Below are 18,434 nucleotides of genomic sequence, written 5' to 3' on the forward strand. Positions count from 1 at the left end.
TTAACTGTTTTGGTTCTTATACATCCTAGGATTTCAAATATTCAGTTTTGAGTGTTCCTCATGGAGGTAAATTCAGAAAAGTGCTTCAGACACATGAAATTTATAGTGTTGTTTTCAATTTTTAAAACACACTATAGTGCATCTTGTTTTATTACTAAGATTGGCACACAAACTTTCTCTACCTACCTGCTTACCTTGTATGTCAACTATCTATGTAGTTCAGGAATTTTTCAAAGGAATATTTTTAAAAATGAAAACTTACAAAGTTGGTCTTTCAGCTTTTTGTGAGATTTATCCAAGTAAATTTTTTGTTCTTCTAGCTTCTGAAATATAATAGTATACATTTGAAGTATAATATGAAATGATGTCCAAAACAAGTATTCATTCTTACTGGCTGAGATACAACACAGAAATGATTTTTTAGTTCGGTATAGTTTATCATACACTCTTCATATTTACAGTTATATATTGGTAATTATTTTTCAACCAAAGTTCATTGTTAAATAAATTTGCTAATAATAAATTTATGTAAATTCCTAATATCAATTTACCTCTTCTAGTACTCTCTGATGATCTTTTTCTGTTTTTCTCAGTTTATGTTCAAACCTTTCCTCGAGACTCGACTTTTCCTCTTTTAATTTGTGTTCATATTCTTCTCTCTGAGAATTAAGCTGTATATTAAGTTCTACTTTCTCTTTCTCCAGCTGTCTTAGTGCTGTCTCTGTATTGGAGAGTGCTGTTTCCAGCTCCTCATTCATCTCCTGTTGATGACATTCCATCTCCTCCTTCATGAAGTTCACTTGTTCATTCAGTTCAGAGTTCTCCTGTTGCATTCTCTGGAAGGCAGAAGTAGGTCCTGTCAGGTAATCTTCCATTTCTGATTTGTCTTTTTGATACTCTGACTTTACTTTGTTCACATGACCATCTAGTTCTGCCTGATATCTTGATTCAATACTGTTAAATGACACACAAACAAAGCTTTTAAAAATGTAACACATGTAATACCTAATATAAATAAATTGTAATTGGACTTAATAAGCTGTTATCCTACATTCAGTTCTTTTTCTATCCAATTAAAGAGGAATTAAAGAAGATTAATGTGTACAGGTGTTAACCTCAGCTATATCTGTATTCCCTGTAAGAATAAATTGTTCTAATCTGATCTGAACCATAAACAAACAGAAAAAGACAAAAAAGGTAAACCTTGTTCAAGAAAAACAAATTGTTAACCATTTGAATGATAAAAAGACTGTTTTTTCCTGTATTTATGGAGGTTTTTTTTTAGGATTCCTGATACAGCAAAGTCTTGCTAGCATAAAAACAACTTCAAAAGCAAAAATTTGTTTCAATGGATAATAAAGGTATGAATAATTACTTTTGATTAGACAAGAAATCAATCCAAAGGAAATCCATTACTGCAATATGAAAAGCCCGACAAAATAAGAAAATAAAAAACAAGTTTCATCATTTACCTATCTTTTTCTTCTTTAAACTGTTGCTTAAGAAGATTGATCTGTGACTCATATTTCTGCATCAAGTCTTGTTTCTCATTTACATATTCTGTCTGTAATTCTTTTTGGTGCTCAGCTAACTGGTCTAACATTTTCTTGTTAATTTCTTGCTTCATCTTCTCCTATAGTGGTAATTGAAACATTTATAAAATACTCCATACTGAGCTTAAAAATGATGCTATCCCAATGAGGCTCATTTACCCTATATATAAGCAATTTGACATTAATGTGGCACATTTTTTTTATATTAATTTTTCTATCTAGCAATAGTTTATATCAGCTGGAGAACCTACTTAATTTGTAAACCTACTAAAATCAAATAAAATAGAAAAAAATGCTTTCTAAGGAAAATTGGCCACATGAAAAAAAAAAAATTCAAATAACATTATCATAATCCTATAGTCTTGTTTTTCTGGTATTTAATATTTATACAATTTTTTGTTCCTGATCATGAATGAGATTTGGTAAATTTTTAGCTACAAATCTAGAATGTTATTAATTTCCTATTTTTTTCTTAAAAGATACTTGATTTCCAGCTAGAGATTAATTAGCTAATTTAAGTTAATTTACCTGATCGTTTTTTACTTTCTTTAATAAATCTGCCTTCTCTTGATCTTGTTTTTCTTCTATCTTTGTAATTTCCATTTTATAGGCTTGGTCTATTTCTTTCTTCTCTCTATCAAAGTTTAGTCTAGTATCGTATAACTCTCTCTTCAGTACATCAATATAGTCTCTGTCATTCTGCATGCTACTACATACACCTGGAAAATAATTAAAATGTTTCTATTGCATGGGCTTCTATGTAAGGAAGATAAACAAAAACAAAAAATTGCAACAATGAGCGCACAGACATGGATACCTACAAAACACTTGTGCTTTGTATCAACTTAAACTGCAAGCTATATATAGATAATCAGGTTTGCTACACATTGATATTATAAAATATGATCCAAGAGCCACAGTGTGGCTCTTGTTTGCAAGTGAGCAAAACAAACAACAAAAAAGCTTCAGCATTATGTCGAGTGACTGATATTTTACAATATCAATATTCAGACAAGAGTGCACATGCTGAAATGTCTCGCCTATTTTACTAATCATTGATATTATGTTGATAGTTCTAAATATTAAGCTTTACTACAACTATCCCATAAACTTAACATGATCCAAGAAAATGAGGTCAAGGTCATATAAACCAAACAAAAAATACATGTACACCTTACAATCATTCAATACACTAAATATAGTTGACCTATTGCTTATAGTTTCTAAGATACAGACTTAACCAAGAACTAAACATTGACTAATGAACGATGAAAATGAGGTCAAGGTCAGATGAACCATGCCAGGCAGACATGTACAGCTTGCAATCCTTCTATACAACAAATATAGTTGACCTATTGCTTATAGTATTAGAAAAACAGACCAAAACAAAAAAACTTAACACTGAGCTATGAACCGTGAAAATGAGGTCTAGGTCAAATAAAACCGGCCAGACTGACATGTACATCATAAAATATTTCCATACACCAAATATAGTTGACCTATTGCATATAGTATTAGAAAAAAAGACCAAAACCCAAAATTTTTACATTGACCACTGAACCATGAAAATGAGGTCAAGGTCAGAAGACACCTGCCAGCTATACATGTACACCTTACAATCATTCCATACACCAAATATAGTAGACCTATTGCATACAGTATAAGAAAAACAGACCAAAACACAAAAACTTAACTATAACCACTGAACCATGAAAATGAGGTCAAGGTCAGATGACACCTGCCAGTTGGACATGTACACCTTACAGTCCTTCCATACACTGAATATGCTAGACCTATTGCTTCTAGTATCTGAGATATGGACTTGACCACCAAAACTTAACCTTGTTCACTGATCCATGAAATGAGGTCGAGGTCAAGTGAAAACTGTCTGACGGGCATGATGACCTTGCAAGGTACGCACATACCAAATATAGTTATCCTATTACTCATTATAAGAGAGAAATTAACATTACAAAAAAATCTTAACTTTTTTTTCAAGTAGTCACTGAACCATGAAAATGAGGTCATGGACAATGGACATGTGACAGTCGGAAACTTCATAACATAAGGCATCTATATACAAAGTAATGAAGCATCCAGGTCTTCCACCTTCTAAAATAAAAAGCTTTTAAGAAGTTAGCTAACACCGCCGCCGCCGTCATAGCTGCCGCCGGATCACTATCCCTATGTTGAGCTTTCTGCGACAAAAGTCGCAGGCTCGACAAAAAACCTGATAATCTCTTCACCATGGTATTTCTGTTCAATATTCCCTTCCTTAAGACAGTTTTAAGTTTGACAAAAGTAAGCTTGATAACATCTCCTCACAGATTGTGACGTTGCTGATAACTTCTGCTTAGACATTGTGACGTCCCTGGTAAGTCTTGGTCATGTCTCAAAGCCTTGATAAGACCATTACAGAGCGACTCAGCAAGGTGATATAGGCAAAGGGAAGCACGATAATAACATATTTATATTTCGCATGTTTCATTTTGTGTTTCTTTCATAAAGATGTATGAAAAATATTGAAATATTATATAGCTTTAGGCAGTAAAATTGATACAGGCTCTTGTATGAAGCCGTGTCTGGCATCAGAAATGTCTGTGACAAACAGCAATTTGTTTAATAGATGTGGGTATTAGACCTAGTTTGACTGTACTTACTGCTGGCATCATCATCATCAGGTGCTGTAGGAAGTCTTCTTCTGACACGCCCAGGATGACATGGGATACCAGTCACACTCTCGTCATCTGAGAAATCTATAGAATAAAACAAGACATCTTCATTAACATCATTCTAACTCTGGAATATATTTATTGAGGTTTTTGTTAACCAAACTTCATACATGTACTACATGGAGGAGTTAAGAATTATCAGCAATTCAGATTTGACTATTTTGATGAATCACGATCAAGGGTATCAGTCTTATTTTGTCTGACCTGCAATATTTAATCATATTATTATATGATTTGCATATCTACAAATAATTGAAAGTGATTGGTATGTTCAAATTTTTTCCTAGGTAAACACTGGGTCTATTGTGATGCAGGATACACAAGGATGGAATGTTAAGGGTAAAAAATTTCAAGAAAAAATTACTATGTTTGAGCTAAAAATTATATGGTTAAAATACTCAATTTCTCAATGTTATTTATGTGTAAACTACGCTTTGGACTTTTAGTTTGAGAGTGCATTTGCCTAGAACCCTAGAAAAAATTTATTTAATCCTATAATAATCTCATACATCAAAAGACAATATAAGTATTATTTATTAATGATGAATAATTACCAGTAGCTAGAGTTCACTTTAATTATGCAATTCAACTTATTTATCATAGTACTATATATCATCATCTTTAATCTAATTTGATTGGCTGGGTTCCTGTCTGACCTACCTGAAACACTTGACCTAGCACTTCCTCTCTTTGTCCTTATATAATCGGACAGAAAAGTTCCATCCTTAACTGGTATCTTTGATGTCCAATCATGAGATGATTTTGATTTTCTGTTGGGTAGTAAATGTTTTACACTTTCCATTTCAGCTGTTAGCTCATCATTTCTATCCTTTAAATCCTGTTGAATTAATCACAAATCATGAGAATATTTGTGGACATAGTAGCATTTCTTCAAAAACATTCTTATTCAGTTTATTACTTAGGTTTATATAAGTTTGCTAAAATTTATGTTGTTAAATATAGTTTTGATTCAATTACAATTCTGTGAACCATTGGACAAAGACTTGCTATCAACATTAGAAAGTAAGACAAAAATGAAATCATATGACAATTCTCATAACTGAACATTCTGCAAGGATCTTGCAATATTATACTGGCTTAATGTACAAAATTGTCTTTCAGATTCTGTATACAAGTCAAATAAATCTAAACAATTTTTTTTAAAACCAGATAGGACTACCTTCATAGGAAAGTTCTAAAGCCTTAAAAGTTAATACAATTCATTGTTTAAGAAAAATACAACAATACCAAATGAGATTCAGATTGTTAATTCAGCAAACTTTATCTCAAATATTAAAATGCCAGAACTTAAGCAGACATAAAAATAGGAGTCAAGAAAATATAATTGGATAATTTAAATGGTATAATCTTTTAACTTTCATATTTTGATAATATGCTAAAAACTACATTTCCACAATTAAAGAACCTTAGTGAGCACGCTCACATACCCCACGTCCCCACATTGTCATTGGAGAAATTAAATAAGTGTAACAAAAAAATATTGTATAAGAAAAAATATTGAATAATAATTTCCTGTCAAAATGCACATCTACATAGTATATCCTTCTTATCTACAAAAGTTCATGAAATTCTGTTGTGTGGTTTCAGAAGAGTGGAGATGACAAACTGTTGCAGAAGTACATTGAAGCAAATAAGTTCAAAGGGGCGTAACTCCTAGAAAAACAAGAGTGCACACACTGAAATGTCTCGCCTTCTTTACTAACCATTGATATTATGTTGATAGTCCTAAATGAAAGCTTTACTACAACTATTACACAAACTTAACATGATCCAAGAAATTGAAGTCAAGGTCATATAAACCAAACGAGAAATACATGTACACCTTACAATCATTCAATACACTAAATATAGTTGACCTATTGCTTATAGTTTCTAAGAAACAGACTTAACCAAGAAAACTAAACATTGACCAATGAATCGTGAAAATGAGGTCAAGGTCAGATGAACCATGCCAGGCAGACATGAACAGCTTACAATCCTTCCATACAACAAATATAGCTGACCTATTGCTTATAGTTTAAGAAAAACAGACTGAAACACATAAACTTAACACTGAGCAATGAACCGTGAAAATGAGGTCAAGGTCAAATAAAACCTGTGAGACTGACATGTACATCATAGAATATTTCCATACACCAAATATAGTTGACTTATTGCATATAGTATAAGAAAAAAGACCAAAACTCAAAAACTTAACTTTGACCACTGAACCATGAAAATGAGGTCAAAGTCAGATGACACCTGCCAGTTGGACATGTACACCTTACAATCATTCCATAGACCAAATATAGTAGACCTATTGCATAAAGTATAAGAAAAACGGACCAAAACACAAAAACTTAACTATAACCACTGAACCATGAAAATGAGGTCAAGGTCAGATGACACCTGCCAGCTAGACATGTACACCTTACAATCATTCCATACACCAAATATAGTAGACCTATTGCATACAGTAAAAGAAAAACAGACCAAAACACAAAAACTTAACTATAACTACTGAACCATGAAAATGAGGTCAAGGTCAGATGACACCTGCCAGTTGGACATGTACAACTTACAGTCCTTCCATACACCGAATATACTAGACCTATTGCTTATAGTATCTGAGATATGGACTTGACCACCAAAACTTAACCTTGTTCACTGATCCATGAAATGAGGTCGAGGTCAATTGAAAACTGTCTGACAGGCATGAGGACCTTGCAAGGTATGCACATACCAAATATAGTTATCCTATTACTTATAATAAGAGAGAATTTAACATTACAAAAAATCTGAACTTTTTTTTCAAGTAGTCACTGAACCATGAAAATGAGGTCAATGATATTGGACATGTGACTGACAGAAACTTCGTAACATGAGGCATCCATATACAAAGTATGAAGCATCCAGGTCTTCCACCTTCTAAAATATAAAGCTTTTAAGAAGTTAGCTAACGCCGCCGCCGCCGCCGCCGCCGTTGCCTGATCACTTTCCCTATGTCGAGCTTTCTGCGACAAAAGTCGCAGGCTCGACAAAAAATGAATCGTAATTTCCTGTCGACATGCACATCTACGTAGTATGTTCTTATTATCTACAAAGTTTCATGAAATTCTGCTGTGTGGTTTCAGAGGAGTTGAGATGACAAACTGTTGAAGTAGTACATTAAAGTAAATAAGTTCAAAGGGGCGTAACTCCTAGAAAAAAAATTGAATCGTAATTTCCTGTCTACATGCACATCTACATAGTATGTCCTTATTATCTAAAAAGGTTTCATGAAATTCTGTTGTGTGGTTTCAGAGGAGTTGCGATGACAAACTGTTGCAGTAGTACATTGAAGCAAATAAGTTCAAAGGGGTGTAACTCCTAGAAAATAAATTGAATCGTAATTTCCTGTCGACATGCACATCTACATAGTATGTCCTTATTATCTAAAAAGGTTTCATGAAATTCTGTTGTGTAGTTTCAGAGGAGTTGCGATGACAAACTGTTGCAGTAGTACATTGAAGCAAATAAGTTCAAAGGGGCGTAACTCCTAGAAAAAAAATTGAATCGTAATTTCCTGTCGATATGCACAACTACATAATATGTCCTTTTTATCTAAAAAGGTTTCGTGAAATTCTGTTGTGTGGTTTGAGAGGAGTTGCGATGACAAGAAACAGGACTGACGGACCTACGGACGGACGGACTGACGGACTGACGGGTCAAAAACATTATACCCTCCGCAACTCGTTGCGTGGGGTATAATTACTCACCTTGTTAAGTTCTTCCATCTCCTTCATTCTGTCCAGTAAACTGTGTTGGTTAGGTAAGAAAATTCCCTTACTTTCTAGTTCATCAAACTGGAATATATAAACAAACAGTGTCTGGTCAAAAAAGGCAGATGGCGGCAAAGGCTTTAAATTGGCCTAAAAATCAAACTTTGTAACATCACATTTAAAAACCTATAATTGGGATCTAAAATATGCAAATTTAGATAAAATCGTCACTGTTGTTGACCACAGCTTGTTATAACAACGTTAGTAGCGTCAAAAGTATGATATTTTACAAGTTTTTTGCTGAATCACATGTTAATACATATTTCAAGGTCTCTATCCTTCTGAAAAACATAGGCCACATCCTTTGACCAAAATAAAATCATTATTAAAAGATGTATATGGGTCAGATACACATCGGTACAAAAAATAATGGTGTTTCTTGCATGTGGCCAACTTAGTTTGAAGCAAAAACTGTTGCAATTATTCTTCATTAGGGTGCACAATTATGATGTTGTAATGACATCCCAGTTGTTTCAATGCTTTAGAGCTTGCTTAGTTTGTATTTGTCAGATATTTTTCGATATTTTTCATACAAAATTTTTATTTGTATTACGAAAGTTAAATTTCACAGAATTCTAGGGCCAATATGGACCCTTCGTGAAATTACAACAGGGGTGTTTAGGACTTGACTGACAATGAAGGTCAGAGTCCTTGGAGGCCAATGTGCATTGTTAAAATTTTGTTGATGATGGTGACTAAACTGTTGTTTTTTTAAGTTGTTACTTTATGACATGGGACCAGGGGTATTGAAGCTCGATTTATACTGTTATGGGCTAGATTTTGTTGTGATGAATAATTTTGGTCACAACAGCTCTTTTGCAGGACCTAGTTGATCATATGTCTGCATATTATGTTGATGAATACCAGTAAAATTGAAAGCAGTTATTAGTTATTGTTAACTACATGAAGATTGGTCAGGATCAAATGTCATGAGACAATGAAATGCAGGTCCCTATCCAATACCTTGGATACATGGTTCTGGGACATATTTGACATACACAACAGAAAAAATGTATGACGACAAAAGCAGACTTATCCTGTACAACTGGTTAGTATAGTTGAATAATGTGAGTCATATTTATCAGCCTTAGTTTAATTTGGACTATCTAAATCAAATCATTGTCATTTTATTGGTTGTAGAAAGTCTCTCATTATAACCAATTCAGGGGCACCTTATTTCATGGTGTATTTAAACATATCAAAACAAAGAAAGATAACTGAATACAAGGTTAGTAAACACATTGAAAACCAATAGATACTCTTGAAATATACCTTTCTTTGTAATTCATCTGTTGCTTCAAGTTCTTTCTGAAACCTGCTGTTCTGCTTTTCTGTTTCTGCAAGTTTTTCTGTTGTTTCAAACAAATCAGACTCTAATTTCTCTATTTCCTATTCAGAAATAATTGAAAACATGGTAAATTTTTGTTAAATAATACAGATTAGACATAAAATGCAAAATGTATTACCATTAAAGAAAGACTTTCTGTGACACAGTATACAAAGAGTAGACTTATCAATGTGAAAGTCTAAGTGGGGGATTAAATGGTACAACTCAAGGGAAATTTTGGCTTAAACAGCTGAGTAATTATATGTCATACAATTCAGTTTGATATGACAAGAAGGATCACAAAGAAAGGGTTTCTCCACTATTCACTTTTAAAGACATTCCAATCCTCCTCCATCTCCATTTACCTAATTTTGAGATTTCTTGTTTTCTGAGAATTAAATGAGACTCAATTGCCTCTATTATTTTGACTGCACTTGCCTTTTTTCATACTTACCTAAGGTTATTAGTTTATCCATTCTTTTTCCAATTCAGTGTCTTACCTTTTGCTTCCAGATTTGTTCCAGGTAATTTTTCTACTTAATTTAGTTAATTACTTTTTGGGGGTGTGTAGCATACCATGAACCTTTCTTTATTAGTGTGGTTTGTTGCTCTTCTGAATGAAGTTAGTTGTCTGACCACAACTAGTTCCTTACCTGTTGGGCTCTACTAAGATGTTACAAGAAACTTGCTTCCTCTGTTCCTTACCTTCTATGCTAGTGTAAGATTCTGCCCAAGCTGCCTTCTTCAGATATCAAGTTCCTTACCTTTTGAACTAGTGTAAGATTTTCCCTAAGTCTGCCTTCCTCAGATATCAAGCTCCTTACCTTTTAACCTAAAGAAAGATTTTCACTGAATCAGCCTTCTTCATATATCTTGTTCCTTACCTTATGAGCTAGTGTAAGATTTTCCCTGAGTCTGCCTTCCTCATGCTTTAGATTTTCCATTTCAGTATGTATCTTAGATTTCAGTTTAGAAGTGTGTGCTGAGTATTGTTCTCTTTCATCATCTAACTGACCCTGTAAACTTTTGATCTGCTCTTGGTATTTACGTTCCACAGTTCTATAAAATTGAAATAACCATAAGCACTAATCTTTTTTGGTCAAATGAAATGAAAATTAAACATCAACAATTAACAAAATATGTACACAATTCTAATGAAAATTCATACATAGAAAACTTTGTTCAATTGAAAAGTTCACTACCTTTTGAAACAGTGTACCCTTTCTCTTCAATGTCCACCCTCATAAGTCATAACTTTTTATGGTCTTCTGCAAGAACAGGCTTATTTCCCTTATAATTATGGCTATAAATGAACATTAAATCAATATCTATTGTCATACTATAGACAACTAATACCTTATAGAAATATAATACAAAATTGATTTAATAATAACAGATAGTGGACATTGTAACACAATGTTAATATAAATTTAATTAATATCCGACTTATTGTCAGTGACAATGTCAAATTTTCTTCTCAGGTTTGTTAAACCATTGTCGTGATAAGATTGTAAAGTTTGGTTTTACGAGGCCTTAGGTCATAAAATTATAAATCAAAACAAACAAATCTATGTTTACTTGAATAGTTAATGAAATCTTGGTCAATTGATAAATTTGTGCGGTCTGTTTCATTTGAAGATACCAAGTTCTGTGTTGTTGTTATTTTTCCAAACATAAGATTCAAAATATCACTAAAATATTTTTTTTCAAAATTGCATTGAAGTTAAAGAAGGAAACTGATATAAGATTGCATAGAGAAAACAGAATCACCAAGAAAAATAAACATGTTTTAAGCTATTGTGAAAGATGGATCAACTAAGCTTATAAAAGTCCAATAAAAGTAGACAGGATTTGGAGGGCTGTCCCTTAGGAACAAACAAGGGAATTAGGGATTGCACTTCAAAATTTCATCTATAGGTGGCTGTCAATACAATTTTGTAAATTGAGATATTAGTGGAAATAAAATTGCTACCCACTTTTCAAAGTGCCTTCCCTGAGTACCATGTATGTTTTAATGGAACAATCATTATGATAAAAAGTCCCTTTCCACATTTAAAATAGAACAGGGTAAAACATGCAATGATCTACAAACTAAAAAATATTCATGCCTAATGATCATTTATCTCCCTTATTTACTCACATATAGGTGTCTTTTATCAACATCAAAGTGTCACTATTTCAAAATGCATTGGTACATTTAAAATACTATATAAAGCAACAAAACAAATCACTAGCCTAACTATTTAAAGAATTGGAAAAAAATGTAACATACAAATTTTCTAAACAACAACAAAATATGTTCACTTAAAGGTTTGGCAATATTACATGGACAAAACAATTGAATTAGTAAGCTAGTAAGGACAAATAATGAATTGTTAGTACTGTTAAAATACAAGTGAATGATTTTACAACAAAATTGTGCAGAGTTGTTATTTGTTTATACAAAAATTGGCAAATACATACACAAGTTTTTTCTCGGAAGATTGTTCCAAATGAGCATGTCGTTCGTCAACTTCTTTTGCTAACATAGAATTTCTAGCATTAGCTTCACTAAGATCTTGTTTCAACTTGTCTGTTGCCCAAGAATATTGTTCATTTAAAGACCTGAAAAACAAATGAAATGTCTGTCATGCTCTGAAAATGGGAAACGTAACACTACTACAGTTTTTATTCGTCACATATATGACTATTTTTGTTCAGGAAAACAGTTTTAAATCAAACTCAAAAATAAAAACATTACATCTTACTTTCTATTTCGAAGTCACAACAATATGAAAAACGCAGACGGATATCTATCCTGCACTGCATTAGTGTTTTTTTTGGTTGATTTTTGCTCGAATGACCACATTGTACTCAAGAAACAAACATTCTGGTCAAGTCATTCATCACAACTTACTAATGAACTTAGCATACTCAATAAAGAAATTGCCACAAAATCTCTGTGTGCTCAATAAATAGTAAATTTCATGGTATTCATCTTATGCTACATGATATAAAGTGATGGATAAAAAGCATCCTGGTCATTTTTTATCTGAAATTGCCACATCTGCAGTGTGCTGCTTAAACACCATCCTGATCATGCATATTATCATTCCCTTGCCGATTGAGCACAGTGTCTCAGATAAGCAGTATTTAGTCCTGTAATTAATCATCTATTTCAAACATGACCTTACTGTGTTATGACTTATCATGAACTTACTTTAGTTGTCTGATTTCCTGTTGACAGGAACACAGGGCTGCTTGATAAATTGCATCCTGGTCATCAGCATTGATAAGGACTTGTTCCAATCCCAGTGAAAGGTCTGAAAGATTCACTTTTGTTACCAGATCAAACCCTAAAGCCTGTCAAAATAGTTATTAAGGGAATTATGACTGCAGCTATTCCTGACAATTACAGAATAGTAGATCTTGTTTATGATAATCCATGTCTCTTGATAATAAGAAAAGAAATTCAAAATACTATGCAAATTACACTGAACATACCAAAGTTAAAAATATTCAAAATCAAGTAACACATTTTAAATTTCTAAGCAGTGAAAACATATTCAGGGAAGAGTGTAGCTGGCTGATCTTTAATATGCTATGCTAAATTCATTCATTACTTTTCTATCATTGGTTGACATAAAGCTTGTCATACTATATTTATACTTGCATTGTGTTGGGGTTTGTATGCGTAACCTCTAGATGTCTTTTATACCTTTCATTTGATGGTTGCTGTCCCCGTCTTCAACTTACAACTCCTATCTCTCTTTTAATTCATATCATGTTTTTACCACAAAAATTGGTCCTGAAAGAATCAACAGAACTGAGTTGCCCAAAACTGGAATGAACAATTCCTTGGACAAAATACTCACCACTAAGATATCAGCACCATTAGGAATGTTATGCTTCTCCCAAAAATCTATAATTGTATCTGGCATGGCAAACCTGTCAATTGAAAAAGTTTGAAGATAAAAATTAGAGTTATCTCCCATTTCATGTCTTACTTGACCTTTATATTGAGCTTGTTTTGTTAGGAAAAAAATTAAAATATCATTAATGTAAATGACTGACACAGCTGGCTGTAGTAACCTATAATGTATCTAATCATAAATTTATGGTATCAGTGATGCAAACACAAATCGTAATGAGATTTCAAAAGGAAAAAAATGACCACATCAAGGGTGTTTATGTACATATGTCAACGTAAAAAAAAGGTCATAGGCTTTATTTTTTGACAAATTCCTATAAGGGGAAAATTACATATTCCATAATGTGAATTTTTAGTTCATAGTTAATTTCTAATATTTCATGCATATTACTAAGCATTTTTTTAGTACAGTAAATTTTATAATACCTTGTTTGATGATATGGGATGATAAAAAAATTAGCTTTCTAATAGGAATGGCAATTATCCTTCTCTGACACCATAAAAATAGCTTGTTGAAAATGATTTTAGTAATACTTAAATTATAGTCTATGAAACTGAAAACAAAACACTTTATAAATTTGTTGCTTACAAAGCCCTTTTCTGGATTTACCTTCATCAGGAAAGCTCATACCCCAAAAATTGAAAGCCAAGGATCATGGATGTATTACTACCTAAACACATATTCAGGGATAATATTAAGAGCTATATAGATTTTTAGTGATATGAATGCATGCAACACATTTTGAATGAAGTATGAAATTCACTAAATGTAAATTAATCAAACAGATATTTATAATTATAATTAATACAGACTATCAAATGATACACTAAATTTATAAACCTGGTATCTATCATAAATCAATATATGGTAGCACATGCTCAAAATTGATAGCCAGTCTTCATGATGCATGTCTGGTTTGATGGAGAGTTAAATCTTTTACCCCACTATGGGTGAGTGTCATAATCTAATCACATTTTTTGCAACAATTCATTAAAGGGTCCGTAGTTATAACCTGTTGTAATTTTTTACCACTATTAAATACTATTCCTACCCTTCAACCCAGTTAACCCATTTTGCTGAATGTTAATAAATGATGTATTGTTGTACCCACCACAATAATGTTGTTTTCCTTTTTTTGTTGGGGTGAGTGGGTAATATAGGAATCACCCTGTCCATCATACCATCTGTCTGTCTACTAGTATAGTTATATTTGTGTGGGACCTAGAGGTATCCTTTTGTGAGTTCACAGTGACAGTGTCTAATTTGTTCTCATCCTGAATATGCATGAAATATTTGTTTCTGGGCATTAGGTAAACAAAGATCATGTGAATGTGAAACTAACACTCACAAAATGAATATTTGGTAAATTTGATGATCTCCCATTTTGACAGACAGACAGACAGACAGACACCAAAAACTTGAAGAAGGTATGAAAGCACCCTCAAACAACATTATGTGGCTATTGTTTTAAGCAATGGAAAAACACAGGTTTTATATAATACAAGAAATCATCAGTGAAAACAGTTCACTACTGGTATATAACTTTATGTAAGCGATTTTATGGAATATGTACTTTTCATGAAACAACACGTACCCTGTATTTTCTGGATCTATAGTTGTAAATACACCAGAGACACCACTGCCTGGTACTATAGAAGGTGTAGACCTGTCCTCACCACTGGTAACTTTGACTTTCTTCTGAGCTGAGTGTGTCCTGGGTGTATTTGCCCTGGGTGTGGTAGATCCATGAGCTCTGGGCGGTGATGAGGTAGATATGTTGGAATGATTAAACAGTCCCCCAATGAACTCATCAAAACTAATTTTACCATCTCCATCAGCATCAAGTTTGTTAAACAGATCATGAAGTTGCTAAAACAGACAATAGCATTATTGTGAATCATACAAAATACTGTTCAACTTATCACCAGTTGTAAATTACTGCTGGTGATTATATAAAACATCTTTTTATTCTGAATTACCGTAAGAGCCATCCAAAAAAAAATACTTGCTGATCATGTACAGTTCAGTATAACTTACAATCAATTTTGAATGTAAGATTTTTTTGTGAGAAGAGCCACAGACCTCCTATGTCTACAGATCTCTCTAACATAGATCAGTGTATGTATAAGACTAACCTCATCATTCATCTCTTCCATCCCTATATATGCACAGACAGTGTTTAATTCATCTATCCCTATGTAACCATCTTTCCCAATACCATTAGTCTTCCATATACTCCGTAGATAGTCCTCCCCTGTTGTAAAGTCCTGGGCTTGTTCTAGCTCCGACAGATTTAAATTTAACACTCCTTCAAAACAAAACATTAAGATAAGTATTCTGTGGATTTTAGATTTCAATTATTAATGAATTTTGCTCTAATTATAAATCTTCATAGAAATGACATTGTTTTAGTTAACAGCAGGATTGACTGTGAAGCTACTGATATGATGAATTGTTTGTCTATGTTTAAACATCTATTTTTATCGCAGGAGTCAGATGTTGGTGGTTGGTGTTCTCTGTTCAATATTTTTGGTTATTCCTGTCGTCCTTTTATGTATTATACAGTAGGTGATTGCTTACAAATGCATGTCAAACCTTTTCTCACTTAAGGAATATGATATAAGGCTAAGTGATACATGTTAGCATTAGAGGTTGCCCTAGGCATTTCATAAGGCATTGACTAGTAATGGTACAGGCCTGTATCTGCTGAAAAGAACCCAAAAGTAATAGAAGCACAGAAAAAAGACTAAAATAATACTTCAACTGTAAAAAAGTAATTATGAAATATCATCTAAATGTGAAAAGATTTGATGAGCACCTTTTACTGCATATACAAGATCAAACTGAAGGACAGAGTCATGAATGGGCAGACAACTATTACTCAATATATTCTATCACATAAAATTGTTGTATGTACACTCAACCTACAAACATAATTTTTATTTTTTTAAAACTTGGTCCTGTTTTTCTAAGACACAGTATTCTAATATCTTTTGTGACATTCTGATTTATTATTTAATGATGTAACTACTGCTGTTTTCAGAAAGATTGGCAAATTATCAAGTACTGCAACAATTGAACTTTTAATAAGATGATTTTATTACCATTTTCTGTAGAATACACATACATGATGAAAGAAGCTTTTGTGATGAGTGGACAATAAAACTTTCAAACATTTCAAAAAACAGGATCGCTGTATTTTTAACATCTATACAAAGCCTGTATATATAAATTAAAAATCATTTTTGAAAATTTATTCATTTAATTTCAAAATATGCACTCAGGTTTTAATTCAAGCAATTCGTCAATTATTTTATAAAAAACTAAAAAATCAATGTTTCACTTAACAATTTCAGTGCAGAGTACAGAATATTTTAATTTAAACATGAAGTTGCATAACATGTTGTACCATGTAACAGTAACTTAAACATTTTCTATTTAAACAATGATCAAAACATTGGACAAAATCAAAGAATGCAAGGGTAAAATATGAAAACTGAAAGGGTTAAAAATTATACCTGATTTCCAAATACAAGTAAAGAAAAAGCTTTGAAAAATATAAGTGCAATATGACGATGAAAAATTTCTTATTCACAGGATATAGTAAAATTCAAAAGAAATAACAAACAGGAAGTGACTGCCAAGTAGAATTGGCTTGAAACCAAATAACAACTCTTATATATATAAAAGACATCACAACTTTGACAAAAATTTCATGTTCAGATGCATATTAAAAGCAGAAATATGGGCAAACAGGTTAAAAGGACAAATAGAAAATAACTGATTAGGTTCAATCTACCAAGTGTGACAAAAAAAATCAAAAGTCAAGAAAATCCCATGTTAGATAGGTATAGTAAAATTTTAAACTATTTCAAGTTATGCTTAAAAATCAAACTATTGGCAAAATGGATTAGGTAGAATGAAAACACCCTTACATGGTAAATCTTAAAATTATAAAACATTACCATACAGAAAATGAGATATAAGTAACAAAAGTTTGGATGACTGGAGACAAAGGCAAAAAAGAAAAAGGTCAATACATTATAGCAATCATTCTAAGATCTACTGATATATATATAATCTGTTAATTTGGTTATTAATATTGCATAATAAGTATTAACCTGTGTAAGGGAGGACAGAAATTAGACTATTTTGGGGATTTCCATGATGTAATCATTTATTTCTTTTTCATAAAAGTTGAAAGAGAATTGTCAAAAAAAATTAGTCACTCGCTCAACTATTAGCTTACAAGGGGTATATTCAGTCTTGTGCTGTTAGACATCTTTCTAAGTTTTGTTTTCCCCCTGATGTTGTCTTTCTTTCTTAAGTTTTGTTTTGTATGCTCAAATTTATGCTCAAACTGTCCTGACCTCTTATGTGTTTTTATCAAAACATATCTTAAAATTCTATATTTTATGATATGTACCTTAAAGATGCAAAAAAAACCCAAAACAATCACTAATTTTAGCCTCTCCATTATTCCTAAATTGCAATGTGAAAACAAACTGTCACAAAGTGATTGAGTAAATGTTTTCCAACATAACTCCAAATATTTTGAAATGAAGATGCTTCAAACTCGTAATTTTTCTGATAAATTGAAATTGTCACATAGCATTTATGAAAAGTTTTGTATTTTACTTTAGTTATTTGTGAAACAAAGTTTTGTTATAAATCAATGTCTCAATGAGCATAAACAGTTTTAAAAATATTTGTAAACTGGGATACAACTTAAATGGAAACACTTTTTAAATTCTTAGGTAGTAAAAATGTTAAATGGACAGTTAATACATTCCAAGTGTTATCTGTTTAAATAATCACAATTTACATGGAAATATTTTCTGTGGCTTAATAACCAACCTTTCATTGAACGACACTACAAATTGTTCTATTATCATGAAATTAACTTTAGGTCATACAATTTCAAAATATAAGACAAAATGTAGACCTTTCATGTTAATCTTATAGAAACATAAAAACTCATTTTAAAGAGAGGTCAAAAGTTACTTCTCTCTTTGCGTCATATGATCTCTTTATGGTTACCATAAACTCTATATTGGTGTCAAAATTAACACAAGTTTATAAATAAGGCT

At 32.1% G+C, this 18,434-nt stretch overlaps 1 protein-coding gene across 8 annotated transcripts in view; it reads right to left on the reverse strand.

The window, feature by feature from the left end:
* LOC127732686 (ninein-like protein) overlaps positions 1–18,434 on the reverse strand; it is a 64,566-nt gene that overhangs the window by 16,517 nt on the left and 29,615 nt on the right. For all 8 annotated transcript variants that reach the window (XM_052241857.1, XM_052241858.1, XM_052241854.1 and 5 more), the window contains 14 exons: positions 15,480–15,652; positions 14,939–15,213; positions 13,288–13,360; positions 12,633–12,775; positions 11,897–12,037; positions 10,318–10,492; positions 9,379–9,495; positions 8,044–8,130; positions 4,946–5,123; positions 4,214–4,309; positions 2,082–2,272; positions 1,473–1,633; positions 552–954; positions 263–323 (listed from right to left, as the gene is read on the reverse strand). In XM_052241857.1, coding sequence (XP_052097817.1) covers positions 263–323; positions 552–954; positions 1,473–1,633; positions 2,082–2,272; positions 4,214–4,309; positions 4,946–5,123; positions 8,044–8,130; positions 9,379–9,495; positions 10,318–10,492; positions 11,897–12,037; positions 12,633–12,775; positions 13,288–13,360; positions 14,939–15,213; positions 15,480–15,652 — 2,274 coding nt within the window. The remainder of the gene's footprint in view (positions 1–262; positions 324–551; positions 955–1,472; positions 1,634–2,081; positions 2,273–4,213; positions 4,310–4,945; positions 5,124–8,043; positions 8,131–9,378; positions 9,496–10,317; positions 10,493–11,896; positions 12,038–12,632; positions 12,776–13,287; positions 13,361–14,938; positions 15,214–15,479; positions 15,653–18,434) is intronic.

Source organism: Mytilus californianus, unplaced genomic scaffold, assembly GCF_021869535.1.
Source record: "Mytilus californianus isolate M0D057914Y unplaced genomic scaffold, xbMytCali1.0.p SCAF_26, whole genome shotgun sequence".
NCBI classification, from domain to species: domain Eukaryota; kingdom Metazoa; phylum Mollusca; class Bivalvia; order Mytilida; family Mytilidae; genus Mytilus; species Mytilus californianus.